We start from the raw sequence: 15,703 nt of genomic DNA on the forward strand, positions 1-15,703 counted from the left end.
GAAATGTGTCTTTGGTCTGGAGTCCAAATTGGAGATTTTTGGTTCCAACTGCCGTGTCTTTCTGAGACGTGTGTGGGTGAACGGATTATCTCTGCATGTGTATTTCACACCGTAAAGCATTAAAACTTGTTTTTCAGCCACTCCACAAATGTATTGTTAACAAATTATAGTTTTGGCAAGTCGATTAGGACATCTACTTTGTGCATGACACAATACTTTTTTCAACAATTGTTTACAGACTGATTATTTCACTTATAATTCACTATATCACAATTCCAGTGGGTCAGAAGTTTACATACACTAAGTTGACTGTGCCTTTAAACAGCTTGGAAAATTCCAGAAAAGGATGTCATGGCTTTAGAAGCTTCTGATAGGCTAATTGACATCATTTGAGTCAATTGGAGGTTTACCTGTGGATCTATTTCAAGGCCTACCTTCAAACTCAGTGCCTCTTTGCTTGACATCATGGGAAAATCAAAATAAATCAGCCAAGACCTCAGAAAATAATGTAGACCTCCAAAAGTCTGGTTCATCCTTGGGAGCAATTTCCGAACACCTGAAGGTACCACGTTCATCTGTACAAACAGTAGTACGCAAGTATAAACACCATGGGACCACACATCCGTCATACCGCTCAGGAAGGAGACTCGTTCTGTCTCCTAGATATGAACGTACTTTGGAGCGAAAAGCGCAAATCAATCCCAGAATAACAGCAAAGGACCTTGTGAAGATGTTGGAGGAAACAGGCACAAAGGTTTCTATACCCACAGTAAAAAGGCCTACAAACCTGACACAGTTCCTCAGCACAGGGCCCCTCAGAGGTGCGTGCTCAGTCCCCTCCTGTACTCCCTGTTCACCCATGACTGCATGGCTAAGCACGACTCCAACATCATCATTAAGTTTGCCAATGACACATCAGTGGTAGACCTGATAACCAACAACGATGAGACAGCCCATAGGGAGGCGGTCAGAGACCTGGCAGTGTGGTGCAAGGATAACAACCTCTCCCTCAATGTGATCAAGACAAAGGAGATGATTGTGGACTACAGGAAAAGGAGGTTAGAGCACGCCCCCATTCTCATCGACGGGGCTGTAGTGGAGCAGGTTGAGAGCTTCAAGTTCATTGGTTTCCACATCACCAACAAACTGTCATGATCCAAACACACCATCTATGCATAGTCACTTTAAATCTACCTACATGTACATATTACCTCAATTACCACGACTAACCGGTGCTCCAGCACATTTGCTCTGTACTGGTACCCCCTGTAAATAGCCTCGCTACTGTTATTTTACTTCTGCTCTTAATTATTTGTTACTTTTATTTTAGATTTACTTATCTATTTTTACACACTTATTTTTCTTAAAACTGCATTGTTGGTTAATGGCTTGTAAGTAAGCATTTCAGGTCTACACTACACTAGTTGTATTCATACAATTTGATTTAATTTGATTACCCTATTGTCCCATTGAAATGTATGAAAGGTCTTCTATAAATACAATGTTAATTTTATGAATGAAAACATTTAGAACTCTGTCAGTCAGTGACATCACAGGGACCTGTTCTGATTGTGGGTTGCCTAGCAACCATGCATGGAATGTTGTTGTTGTTGTGCCTTTGAGAGTTCTCAACCTCAGACTCGAGAACAGTGCCGTAGTGAGTGGGGAGAGGTGAGGCTGTGTGTGTGAGATAGATTGTGTGTGTTATTGAGTGTTGTAGAAAAACAAGGACACTCAGCTATAAGCATAGTTTGTGTGTCTGTGAAGTGTGTTCTCATGTAGAGTAGTGTATGGTGCCATCTATGGGTTTACAGGGAATTAGTTATTGTTGTCCCCGAAGACAACACAAATGTTCCATAGAATATTATCAGAGACAGTTGCTGGTCGAATATAACTAGGTAGGCTACTTTATGACATTAAGGTGAGCCAATGCTCTATTGTGCTATTTTAAACAGGTGTTTGAAGATGTGTAACCGCTAAGGAGCCATCACCACACATGAGGTGTGTGTGTGTGTGTGTGTGTGTGTGTGTGTGTGTGTGTGTGTGTGTGTGTGTGTGTGTGTGTGTGTGTGTGTGTGTGTGTGTGTGTGTGTGTGTGTGTGTGTGTGTGTGTGTGTGTGTGTGTGTGTCTGTGTGTGTGTGTGCACACATCTATGTGTGTGTTTCCTGCTTTTCAACAGAGAAAGGAACTCTTACTAAGCCATAGAAGTGGCATCGGAGTTTCTTCTCCAACTGTTTTCTAATTCAACAGTAATATCATGATCATTAAGCCAGGGTTCAAAAGAGGGGGTTCAGACATTAGAAGACCTGCCAACTACTGAGCACTAGCACTACTCCCACAAAATATCTCAGTCCAACAACTGAAGCCTGCAATATAATCCGTGTGTTGAAGCTCCACAGTATCTATGCCAAAAACTGTACATTTTCTGTACCATTTCTACTCCTGGAAAACATTTCTAGATATATTTGAATCTGATTTGGGAAACTATTACATTTTAATGGCTGCTGAAATTTCTATCCCCTCTCACTCTGGGGCAGTAACTCTCTCTCTCTCTCTCTCTCTCTCTCTCTCTCTCTCTCTCTCTCTCTCTCTCTCTCTCTCTCTCTCTCTCTCTCTGGGGCAGTAACATGGCTATACAGTCCTGGCGCCCTGGACTCCCGTTGCTTAGTAACGTCCTTAAACAACAGAAACCTTTTCCTGCCCACCTCTGTGTAGAGAAAAAGAGAGTGGAAGAGGGAGGGTGCAACTGAGGCATTGAGAGTGCATATTTCAGGACTAAACTCAACTCTAAATCTATTCATCCACATATGAAAGGTGTTTTCAAGTTTGATACTACCATAAACTATACTCTAATGGAGTCCACTAACTGAAACATCAGAGCGCCTACAGTGTTTTGCAATTGCAAGATACAGCATTGTCTGAAAATGGAATTGTCTATTATTGTAAGGACCATGGTTCTCAGGTGGCAGGGAATGGCCAGTTAGCTGCTGACAGACACACTACACTGCTACCAAACTTCCCAGGCCAGATCAACTGGTCGAACCTCTTCACTCTACTGTAGATAAAGCATGGTAAGTACTTAAATCAAATCAAATGTTATTTGTCACATACATGTGTTTAGGAGATGTTATTGCTTTTGTAGCGAAATGCTAGTTTTCAAGCTCCAATAGTGCAATAATATCTAACAAGTAATATCTAACAATACACACAATCTAAAGTAAAGGAATGTAATTAAAAATATATAAATATTTAGACGAGCAATGTCAGAGAGGCATAGACTAAGATACAGTAGAATAGTATATAGATATGAGATGAGTAATGCGAAATATGCAAACATTATTAAAGTGACGAGTGTTCCATTATTATAGTGGCCAGTGATTTCAAGTCTATGTATATAGGACAGCAGCCTCTAATATGCGAGTGATGGCTATTTAACAGTCTGATGGCCTTGAGATAGAAGCTGTTTTTCAGTCTCTCGGTCCCAGCTTTGACACACCTGTACTGACCTCGGGTTTTAGGTGCCAAGCCGAATTTCTTCAGCCTCCTGAGGTTGAAGAGGCGTTGTTGCGCCTTCTTCACCACACTGTCTGTATGGGCGGACCATTTCAGTCTGTCAGGGATGTGTACGCAGAGGAAGGAACCTTTCCACTGCAGTCCCGTCGATGTGGATAGGGGGGTGTATGACTTATCCTCATCTAGTACTACAGTACATAACTTTTCTTTCACACTATCGTGCCCAACCAAAATATGCAGGCATGGAAAGGCCATTTCTTTTCAATGTGGTTCCAGCATCTATGGTGGATGCATGTGTAACTAGGCGTGTTCAATACAGCTTGGCTTGGTTTGGCTCGGCTTGGCTTGGTTCGGCTTGGCTTGGTTCGGCTTGTCTTGGTTCGGCTGAGTAGTGTGAAAAGCCCCCAAGTTAAATCCAAAAATGGACTTGGGCTTAAATCAGGACATCTTGTTTAACTAAGCTCAATAATATTCCGTTATTTCTCACCCGTAAAGCCCAGAAATACAGTCTGAACAGCAGACTTGTGGTAAATGCATTGGTCTCATTCCCATTTACAGAGATATCTCTGGATTCTACGAGACTAATACAAAGTCATACACTTGATTTCACAAATCAAGAGCGATCTGAAGTATATGCAATTTTTACCCCAAGTAACTCCTTACTTATCACATTATTTTGTAAAAGCAGCCTAAATCAATCATTGCATTTGTCGCTCTGTACAATATAGTATAATTGCAGGTAGTCATTGCAAGCAATAGTTTCCTATCTAAGGTTGTAATGGAAACAAGCGATGGTGAATCACCTCTCTGTTCTCTGTGATCCTCAATATGATTAATGAGGCGATAGAGGGCCTTAGGGTTTTAATACAGACACACACACTGCTCTCTGAGACACACACACACACACACTGCTCTCTGCAACAGAGGGGAGAGGAGCAGAGCCCTAACCGTAATTTATCAACGTCCTGATTTGACTCAGTCTCTTTTCACGCATGCACCTTCCCACCTGGGAGAGGCTTCCCAGTTCAACCAGCTGAATTGTGTGGAAGCTTCACCACTCATTTGTTTACCAGTATTACCTTATGAATGTATTACACTGTGTCTGTTCTGCTGCCTCTCTGCTGTTCAGATAGATCTCTGTCAGGCATTAGCCTAATTAAGAGAAGCACTGGGTGAACAGGCAGGGGCAGACACACACACACAGGTCTACATTTCCCTCACTCTGCGTCGAGCGTGGAGCCCTCTCTCCCACCCCAGGCCAGACATGAGCCCCTGTGTAAATAACATCAGCCTTCTCATTTCACTCTCACTCTTTCTCCATCGCACGCATACGCGCACACACACACACACACACACACACACACACACACACACACACACAATATGGTTTGGGACTCAGTTACTCTGCAGGGAGGACTCACACGACACACGCATGCCCTGGCCACCTTTGGTACTGAAACACGCTCCCCAGTCTGGGTAACCACTGATAATGATATAATGTGATTGATTGTTCTCACCACGTCTCCTTGCAGCACCATGGCTAAAGGAGGGAAGAAAGGAGGAGGTGCTAAGGGGAAGAAGGTGACTCTGAAGATGGCCAAGAACGCTGTGCGTGTGACCACTGATGGCCACCGCAGACTGGACCTCAGTAATATGGGGATTGCAACCTTCCCCAAGTGTCTCCTCAAACTACCAGACCTCAACGAGCTGGACCTCAGCCGCAACCAACTCAAGAAGCTACCAGACTTCATTGGTATTTATTTACTGTCCTTTAGGTTGTTTGGCTATTTTAATAGTAGACTTACGTAACAACATCATAATATACAATGAGTGACAGAATTCCAATCGGCAAAGAATTGTTTGTTGCCTTGAGGTATGGTCACATTGGGAAGAGCAAATAGTATCAGTCTTGGCAGATTTGGATTCTGTTGTTGATTAGGTCTGTGAGTAAGTCACACAGCTGTGTATTGAGCCCACCTTCTAAAAAACACAGAACAAAGCACATGCATAGAATGACACAATTAAGTAAAACCTATTTCCTCTCTGGTCATCCAGGTGACCTGGTCTCGCTCAGCTGGATGGATCTCCATAGCAACCAGTTGGACGCCATACCGGAGACAGTCAGCCAATTGGTGGCGCTGTCACACCTCAACCTATCCAACAATCGCCTGACCTCTGCGGGTCTACCCCCTTCGCTAGGCAACCTAGCCCGCCTACGGAGCCTCAACCTGGGCATGAACCGCCTGGACACCCTGCCTCCCACCATGGTGGGGCTTTGTAGTCTCCAAGAGCTGGGCCTGTTTGATAACCTGTTCCTCTCCCTGCCTGAGTTTATCAAGGTGTTACCGAGCATTATCAAACTCAACACCAAGAGGAACCCTTTGTCCTACGCCCAGGGAGACTCGGGAGCGACGAGGGGTGAAGGGGGGCTGGAGGAGGGGGTGTACCTGGCTAAGGAGGGGACTCTGTGTGGGTCCTGTTTGGAGAGTTGCAAGAAGGAGAGGAGCTGGATGCTAGGAGGGAGGAGGGACAGAGAAGGTGATGCGGAGAGCAGGGGTGTGACGTACTCCGGGCTGATTACACCAAACTCAGTGGCCCAAGCCAATCAGGAACAGTGGAGGTGAGGAGTGACCAATAATGGTCCAGGGAGAGGTTTGACACTCAAGGACAGCCAATGAACAATGGGATATAGTTCTACATAGCCAATGAGCAATTGAGCACAGTTCTATGATGTGATGATTGATCCAAATAGACAGTGCTCAAACCAACAAAATGGACAACAATGTTGCCATTGTAATTTTCTAATGAATATACTTTTCTATTGAAGTCAGGTCATATCAATGTATGTCACCTGGCACTGTGTCACTGTTTGTTTAGGTCGACAATGAACATTAGCTGAATTTACAGTATTTCATATTTTACCTGTGAAACAATGATTCCACAGGCCATTAAGAGAGGTTGCCTTCAGTCTTTATGTTGTAAAATGTTGAAATAAAGAATGTCTTGAAAATTTGCAGTGGGTTCTTTCTGTTTCTACTATATACATTTTCTACCTGTTGTGTATGTGTATGTGCCCACGTTTACCTGGCATTAGTTATGACCTCAGCAATCCCTCTAACGTCATCTCAATGCTGGCACCACTGTACAACGTATATAGAGAGAGTAGGACGGGAGAAAGAGAGAGGTAAAAGGGGAAGAAAAAACGAGGAGGTGAGGTAGAAAGAGAGGGAAATCTCTCTCTCTCTCTCTCTCTCTCTCTCTCTCTCCCTCTCTCTCTGGTTTCCTGCGGCAAACGGCAAAGACCTCACACACGTACAGACGGTCTCTCCCAAACAACAGCAGCCCCTCTGTTACAGACAGGCCACTGATCACCACCACACACACATTAGCTTTAACCTGGAAGAGAGAGGACACAGAGAGTCCGTGTTGCATCATCATCGGAGGACATGACAGTGTACATCAAAGTGGGCTATAAGGCTATAAATATTGAACAAATGAATTGCACTACACAACTTGAATTTGAACCCTTTACATGAATTCATAACAATTTTAAAGAAATAGTTATGCATTCATTTGCAATGTATCCATTGTAAAATTTCACAAACTAATATGCAAACCATGAAACCCAGCCCGTGTCTACCCTTGTACTCTCATGGGATGTAAAGACATCATCACCATTTCAGGGTGCACTTGATTGATCATTTTAATCACACGTCTTCATCATGATTAAAATGACACAGTCACCACTTCATTATTGAGATTATTAACATTGATTGATCGGATAAGATAGAGACTGGCCAAGATGGCGATGCTCCAGCTAGACTTAGAGCGTGAATGGACCCTGATGCTTGTATTATGTGTGACTCTGAAGCCAGTCACGGCTACGATTGTGATTATGTGTGACTAATTCTATTGTCCCCCCTCATTTCCCACTGTGTGTGTGTGTGTGTGTATGTGTGTGTGTGTGTGTGTGTGTGTGTGTGTGTGTGTGTGTGTGTGTGTGTGTGTGTGTGTGTGTGTGTGTGTGTGTGTGTGTGTGTGTGTGTGCGCACCTGGCCCCCTTACTGTCTCTCTCCCCTTCTCTGCCCCCTGGGGGACCCACCACCCCGAAAACATATGGGGCCCCAACTCACCCACAGGCCCCTCACAATGATTACTAATCAAATTGCACATACTGGAAGAGAAAGGGGCCTGATGATTATTAGGGAAATTAATCAATGCCACACACACAATAGGAAACCTGCTAAGTGATCAGAGCCAGAGCCACTCGTCTGAACAAACACAAGTGTGCATGCACGCACGCACACACACACACACACACACACACACACACACACACACACACACACACACACACACACACACACACACACACACACACACACACACACACACACACACACACACACACACAGTGTGATAGATGTAGAAAAAAGTATATGTATTGGCAACAGAACAAACAACCCACAGTAATATGCCTACAACCTACAGAGTCATTAACTAAAGCGACTATGAATTATCAAGCGGATGTGATTCAACTAATGGAGGCAGAGGAGGAAAAGAAAGGAGGAAATCAGGTGAACTGAGGAGATGACGAGAGGAAAACGTAAGAGAAGAGGAGAGGTGGATGAGTGGAAGAGAGGAGGATTCTTATTGACTGAGAGGCTTAATGTCATACCATTGATTTCTCCCCACACACATTACCATCATAATCACACTATCGGCGGTGGTAGTCTAATCATGCTGGAGATTGTGTGTGTGGGGGCTCTGAGGACAGTGCTCCTGGATTAATAAGCGTGAAAAGGCCTGGTTATCTGACAACAGCTCAGCAGGACACACACACACATGCCAACTAGCTGGGAGACAGCTGATACAACCTCCTACTGTTTTTATTAATTCTTCTGTCAGAAACATTATTAAAACACTCTGCTGGTTGTCGGCCCTGTTAACATAGTTACCACTGACTCACACACTGTGCGCACACACACACACCATACAAACACACCGCACACACACATTTAGCTAACTATAACAGATGAGATTCTGACAGCAGCGGTGAGGTATTGGAATCCCATAGTATATCATCTGGATGATGATATACATGATCAAACCTTCCATATACAACCAGTATCCAACCTGATACAACAAACACACATTCAGGGGTTGTGGGCTCGGGAGGCATGGCTCAGTGAGAGGGGTAGTCGTCTCAGTTAGGACGGTGAAAAAGGTTAGGCGCTCACAGTCCCTCCTCGTCTTCCTCCCCTGCCTCTGCACCTGACTCACACAGGATCCTCGGCTCTGGAACATCAGACACATGGGAGCGGGCACAGGCACTCAGTGGGTAAAACACGGCCCTTGCAACGCCAGGAACGTGGGTTCGATTATTTTATATTATGTGAGGTATGTGTCTGTGGTCTTACCTGAGTCAGTCTCTGTCCTCCTTCTGATCTCCTAAGGCAGAACGTTTCTCACAAATATACTGTATCATCTTCCAACGACACAGAACAGCCATTGCACTCATATAACAACTGGTTTCAACAGGGCACTAGTTCATTTATCTGGGCCTGTATTCATAAAGCAGATCTAGGATCAGGTCCCCCCTCTTATTCATTATGATTTCAATGGCATAACTGATCCTAGATCAGCACTCCTACTCTAAGATGCTTTGTGAATTTGGTCCCCCATTGTCAGTGGTGTAAAGTACTTAAGCACAAATACTTTAAAGTACCACTTAATTAGTTTTTGGGGGGTATCTGTACTTTACTTTAATATTTATATTTTTGACAACTTTTACTTTTACTTCACTACATTCCTATAGACAATATTTACTTTTTTACTCCATACATTTTCCTTGACACTCAAAATCACTTGTTACATTTCGAATGCATAGCAGGACAGGAAAATGGTCCAATTCACGCACTTATTAAGAGAACATCCCTGGTCATCTCTACTGCCTCTGATCTGGCGGACTCACTAAACACAAACGCTTTGTTTGTAAATGATGTCTTGAGTGTTGAAGTGTGCCCCTGGCTATCCATACATTTTAAAACAAGAAAACTATGCCGTCTGGCTTGCATAATATAAGGAATGTGAAAAGATGTACACTACCATTCAAAGGTTTGAGGTCACTTAGAAATGTCCTTGTTTTTGAAAAAAAAAGCACATTTGTCCATTAAAATAACATCGGATTGATCAGAAATACAGTGTAGACATTGTTAATGTTGTAAATTACTTTTGTTGCTGGAAACGGCAGATTTTTAATGGAATATCTACATAGGCGTACAGAGGCCCATTATCAGCAACCATCACTCCTGTGTTCCAATGGCATGTTGTGTTAGCTAATCCAAATTTATCATTTTAAAAGACTAATTGATCATTAGTAAACCCTTTTGCAATTATGATAGCACAGCTGAAAACTGTTGTGCTTATTAAAGAAGCAATAAAACTTGCTTTCTTTAGACTAGTTGAGTATCTGGAGCATCAGCATTTGTGGGTTCGATTACAGGCTTAAAATGGCCAGAAACAATGAATGGCCGGAAACAATGAACTTTCTTCTGAAACTCGTCAGTCTATTCTTGTTCTGAGAAATGAATGCATGCAAGAAATTGCCAAGAAACTGAAGATCTCGTACAATTCTGTATACTACTCCCTTCACAGAACAGCGCAAACTGGCTCTAACAAGAATAGAAAGAGGAATAGGAGGCCCCGGTGCACAACTGAGCAAGAGGACAGTACATTAGAGTGTCTTGTTTGAGAAACAAACGACCTCACAAGTCCACCTTCATATGGGCCTCTACACAGGACAGGAACTCCTAGAGAGGGATAAAGCGAATGTGAGAGAGGGATAAAGGCAATGTGAGAGAGGGATAAAGACAATGTGAGAGAGGGATAAAGACAATGTGAGAGAGGGATAAAGACAATGTGAGAGAGGGATAAAGACAATGTGAGAGAGGGATAAAGACAATGTGAGAGAGGGATAAAGACAATGCGAGAGAGGGATAAAGACAATGCGAGAGAGGGATAAAGACAATGCGAGAGAGGGATAAAGACAATGCGAGAGAGGGATAAAGACAATGCGAGAGAGGGATAAAGACAATGCGAGAGAGGGATAAAGACAATGCGAGAGAGGGATAAAGACAATGCGAGAGAGGGATAAAGAGAGACAGAGACAGAGAAAGAAAGAAAGAAAGAAAGAAAGAAAGAAAGAAAGAAAGAAAGAAAGAAAGAAAGAAAGAAAGAAAGAAAGAAAGAAAGAAAGAAAAAGAAAGAAAGAAAATGAGAGTAGGGTTGGCACTGGGACGGCATGGGCATCTATGCGGTTGAGTTTATTTCTGTGGTAACATGAACTCTTAACATGATGAAACTTTGGTCTTTGCTGAAATATAGATTTTTTTTTTTGTAATGTCAGTTGAGTTGGATCAACACATCACAGCACATATGGATGAGTGCACGTCCTGCTTTTACTTACTGCTTGGCTGCCAGTCCACCCATTATGCCCTCCATGACTTGAATGGGGTTTGCCCGTTCTATTCATTGTATTTCTACGGCGACATATGCGTTCAGGAGCGGAGGAGAGGAGGAAATGTTTCTCATGAGAAAGAAAGAGAGAGAGAGAGAGAGAGAGAGAATGAGAGAGCTGTCAATGTTAAAAATAACAGCACAGCACAGTATGACCCCTATCCCTCGAAATGTGTTACTGTTATCATTAAACAGATATCTAACATATCAATGAGGAGACCGAAAAGCATAATCAATGTTACATTTTCATTTAGACCAGTTCTACGGTAATGTGTGTGTGTAAAAACAATACACCTTAATTATTCTATAAGAAAAACAACATTTTTTCTTCATGACCTTGCTGTAGCCTAAGACAACCCCTTCCCATGCGGCGCATTCGTATTAGTATTGTTTGTTTCATCATGAAATTACCATACACTCGTGCAATTACAGCCCATACAAATTGCATTCAGTAAGTGAAATATGCAGCCTTACAATAACACCGTCTATGGATCCAATAGTTTGGTGTCTGTGATCTAATTAGCTTAAACATTAATATCTCAGTGGTACGCCGCAGCAGTGGGCAGGGTGCAATGGTGTGTGTGTGTGTGTGTGTGTGTGTGTGTGTGTGTGTGTGTGTGTGTGTGTGTGTGTGTGTGTGTGTGTGTGTGTGTGTGTGTGTGTGTGTGTGTGTGTGTGTGTGTGCGCGCGCGCGCATGCATGTGTCCTGCTGCTACATTAGCTCTAGCTAGTGTAAAGCCCTGTAGGAGGCCTGTGTAGAGCAGTGACACTCCGGACTCACATTGTCGTTAGGACAATCATCACAACAGGGTCCTCACTGAGATGGGTAGTGAAACAACACATTTCAGTAGGTTACACACAGAATATTACCGACTAAATTAACATGCTGTAGACTAGAGCTTCAGTCATGGTCGTGCATGGCTAACTCCACTTCTGGAAATCATATTTCTCTACTCTACTGCCTCCATCAGGTGTATTAAATGCATAGTTTAATAAATAATACAGATTTAATCTGATCCACCTGGTAGTTTACGCAAGCATCTCAGATGGATATAAGAAATCTTGTACGTCAAGTCATGTATCGACAGACTTGGCCGCACATCTGGAAGTTTGTGACATGAGACTCCTGAAGGCTCCTGCCGTTACAGGATGGCAACCGTAATAGCAAAGTTAATTGTATGAAGAGGGGAGGATATTCTCTTCCTATGTGGGAGTGTTTCAGAAATCAAGGGTGGGGACACATAGGTGGGAGGTTGGGGCTGATACCTTTTGCGTCATTGGTAAAAAACTTTGTCTTTCTTTACGTAGTGGGACACAAGAGCTTTAAGTCTCAGCCCAGATACAGACCGGAAAAACACAGTGACTGTATATGGCATTTCAAAAGTAGACCTTGAGGATAGACAGAGACTTGCTCTGACTACATGACCTCCAAAAACTGTTGTTCAAACCAGCAACCGACGGACGGCACAAATGTGACAATGTAGACAACAGGAAAAATATTGGGGAAGAATAGGAAGCAAAATTGAAGTAAAAATTGAAGAGAGAGAAGAGAGATAAATGGGCCTAGTAAAGATGATAAAAATAAAGCCGTTTTTTCACAGATAAACGCGGAGTCGCAGCCTCCACCACCGTCTATAATTTCATTCCTTAATTTGGACAAACATAAGTAATATATAGCATTAATTACCCTATTTAGCAGATAGCAGCCTCATTCCCTCTTTCAGACACTGCATTAAATAACATAAATCATTTCTTCCCTTCCGCAATTAACATCACAACATCACACATTCTCATTTCCATTTTAATAACTTCCCAACAACGCGCCACCTCTGATGATGGTGATGTGTGCTGCGTGTGTGGTGTGTGTGTAAGTGCGGGCGTGCGTGCGGTGGGTGCATTGTTGCATAAGGCAACCTAATGTCAACGTCTCTGTGTGCTGGCGGTGACTGGTAATGAATTTAAAGGGCGTATATGGATATTTTAACCGAGCAACAATTTACAAAACAACTCAACAACCTGCCAGTAGCCTATTCACAACCAATAGTAATCTAATTTCACCTCATTTTAAAATGGAAGTACTTTTTATGTGCATTTGCAGAGAAACACAGAAAGGATTTCTGTCAATTGCTCTGTGACATCATTGGGGGGGGGGGGGACCACTGAGTGCACTTGAACTGCAAACATTGTGCACAAGTTCAGTATTTTAGATCACATCTTTCCGAAATTATTTTGCAACATAATGTTCTGACAGTAGCTCAGCAGTCAAATTACGTGTCACAACCAGGTTTGGGGTCAATTCCATTTCCAGTTCCACTCAATTCAGAAAACAAACCAAAATGCAAATTCGAAGTCCACATTTCCCTAATTGAAAAGCATTGAAGAGAATTTCGGTGTTGTTCCTGCATTGACTGGAATTGAAATGGAATGGACCTCAACTCTGGTCACAGCGTTTTGGATCCTTTACAGATGTCGATAGAGGGATAAATAGACGACAAATTCATCACTGAAATGTGCCGATCGTAACAGCTGCATTATCGTAACAATAACGCAGTCATTTTGTCATGTAAAATATGAGACACAGGGAGGGATTGATCAGGGGATGTTCATTCCCCAAATAGCCCGTTAGCTGTCCAACTCGATGCCTATCCAGAGGAGTAGCCTGCTCATAAGTCCAAAAAGGCTACTGACTGGGAGTGTACATTCATAAAAGGTCTGAGTAATAGCTGCCACAGTCTCATCATAGAAAACACGCCATGGTCTCTTAGACAATCTCCTCAGACTCGCTAGCCTATTGTTCAAGCCATTGTAGAGTACCAGAGTATGAGTCGTAATACCTGTACAATCTCGAGGTCAAACACAGAAATGGTTCCCAATTGTTTTTTTCCACCATTCATTTCCCAATGGGGGATTTTTAGAAACACTTCAAATGAGGGCTGCGTTTTGTGTAGTTACCCTGGCGTGACGTTTTTATAACCATGTCAATCTCTCTTGGACAAGGAGGCTTTTATCAATGTATTTGTCTATATTAGATCATTGGTATCGATCACAAGTATAGCTAGTAGGCAAGGTTATGTCATGCTATTTGGTCCTAAATGCTATGGTGGGATTTAAATTCATTGGTATTCACATGTTTGCTTCTGAGGTAGAATGACTGCCATGTCATTGATGCCAAATTGCGAACCTTCTTTGCAACGTCACTATTCCAGGACCAATGTGTGTGCCTGAGTCTCATCACCTCTCAACTAAGGAAGCTGTTTCAACCTGGAACACGTTAGTCCTGTTTCAGCCATTGCAGGAAGTCCGGAAGAGCGGCAGTGTGTGAAGGTTTTTTGTTGTTGTCCCAGCCCAGCTCTAACACCGGACTTTAAATAATCAACCTAAGGAATCACCGCGATACGATACGGTTTTGGAATCAGGTAGGAGCTGGGCTGGATGGAAAGCGTATACACCCTCCTGCCGTTCAGATCTGGAGCTGTCCACCCCTTGAAGTCATTATGTTGTACTATTGAGAGCTCCACTCTCAAGTTGAAGTTGAAGTTGTACTTGTTGACCGACGCCAAGGCAGCGGCTGCTATGAAAGAGGGAGCAGCTGCGGACCAGAAGACTGCAGCACTGGCTGACACCTGCCCTGTCTGTCGAGTGGTATTGGTTGCTACTGTGTACGTGCCTTTAGGTTCATCTCCATGTGTAGGCTATTGCAGGGTTTACAAAAACCTTTCCACTCAGGCCCCTCTTCCACAACTGGGGAACATCCCACACCCGACCCTGCGTGTGCATGACGTAAACTGTTCACACCCTCTTGTTGGCGCAGAGAAACCATTTGCAGTTTAAAGCTTATTTCCTGCATTTCTACACATGTTGTCCTGGGGTGCAGAGAAAATGTTGCCGTTTTAAAGCAAATTTTCTTGCAATTCGATACATCCTCCGATGTCTAGGGTGTATTCAAGTGATATTTGAGTGACTCGAACATTACTACAAAGTCAATGAGCTAAAAAATTAGACGACATGGGCTAGTTGATCTGGACATTTCTGACAAGTTATAAATATCTCTTTAAGGTTTTGCAACGACTGACGTGAAAAGAGAAAAACTGATTTTGAAATTGCATCTTGTAAATCTTTTCTTCTGCTATCTGTAAAGATTTACCATGGCCATCTTGTCTCCAATGTACATTAGCCAGAAATCGGAAGAAAACAGTCCAAAACGGAATGGAACAGGAAGCTCCTATCTTAGCTTGTATAAAAAAACAACAACTGTTGCACAGTGATTTTATTAAACATTTTGCTACGGTGTTCCCTAATGGACATGACCCTGTACAGAACTGCACACCTGCACACCCATACACAGAACTATACAAACTACAAACGCCTGCAGCTAACAAATCGAATTTGATTTGAATGATTGCAGTCTCTCGATCTCTACAAAACCAGTAGCCCCCTTAAAGCACAAGCAAACTTAACTTCCTTGAGGAAGTACCAGTTGCGGGACCAATCCGATGAAAACATTCATCTGTTAAGTCTAATTTCCTAACTGCTCTGCCTTTCAGGGAGTAGAGACCATTCATCAGGCAGTCGATGGGCTGTCAGCCAATGATAGGATAAATAAGAACACAAAATGAATCATGTTTTCATCAGATTGGTACAGCTATAATTACCAACGCATGTTTCGGGGGT

The 15,703-nt window shown here is 43.0% G+C and overlaps 1 protein-coding gene across 1 annotated transcript; it reads left to right on the forward strand.

Annotated features, from left to right (window-relative positions):
• Window positions 1–2,598: 2,598 nt before the first annotated feature.
• lrrc18a (leucine rich repeat containing 18a) lies at window positions 2,599–6,527 on the forward strand. The gene is made up of 3 exons (XM_020479913.2): window positions 2,599–3,072; window positions 5,047–5,267; window positions 5,570–6,527. The coding sequence occupies exons 2-3, from the start codon at window positions 5,051–5,053 to the stop codon at window positions 6,136–6,138; spliced, it is 786 nt and encodes a 261-aa protein (XP_020335502.1). The 5' UTR covers window positions 2,599–3,072; window positions 5,047–5,050; the 3' UTR covers window positions 6,139–6,527.
• Window positions 6,528–15,703: the final 9,176 nt, after the last annotated feature.

The sequence above is a fragment of the Oncorhynchus kisutch genome, linkage group LG4, assembly GCF_002021735.2.
Source record: "Oncorhynchus kisutch isolate 150728-3 linkage group LG4, Okis_V2, whole genome shotgun sequence".
Taxonomy (NCBI): Eukaryota; Metazoa; Chordata; class Actinopteri; order Salmoniformes; family Salmonidae; genus Oncorhynchus; species Oncorhynchus kisutch.

Bases quoted from the DNA above. Each gene is read 5' to 3' on its own strand.
- lrrc18a (XM_020479913.2), top strand. From the start codon at position 5,051: ATGGCTAAAGGAGGGAAGAAAGGAGGAGGTGCTAAGGGGAAGAAGGTG. The intron at 5,268-5,569 runs GTATTTATTTAC...CTGGTCATCCAG, and splicing joins GAAGCTACCAGACTTCATTG to GTGACCTGGTCTCGCTCAGC.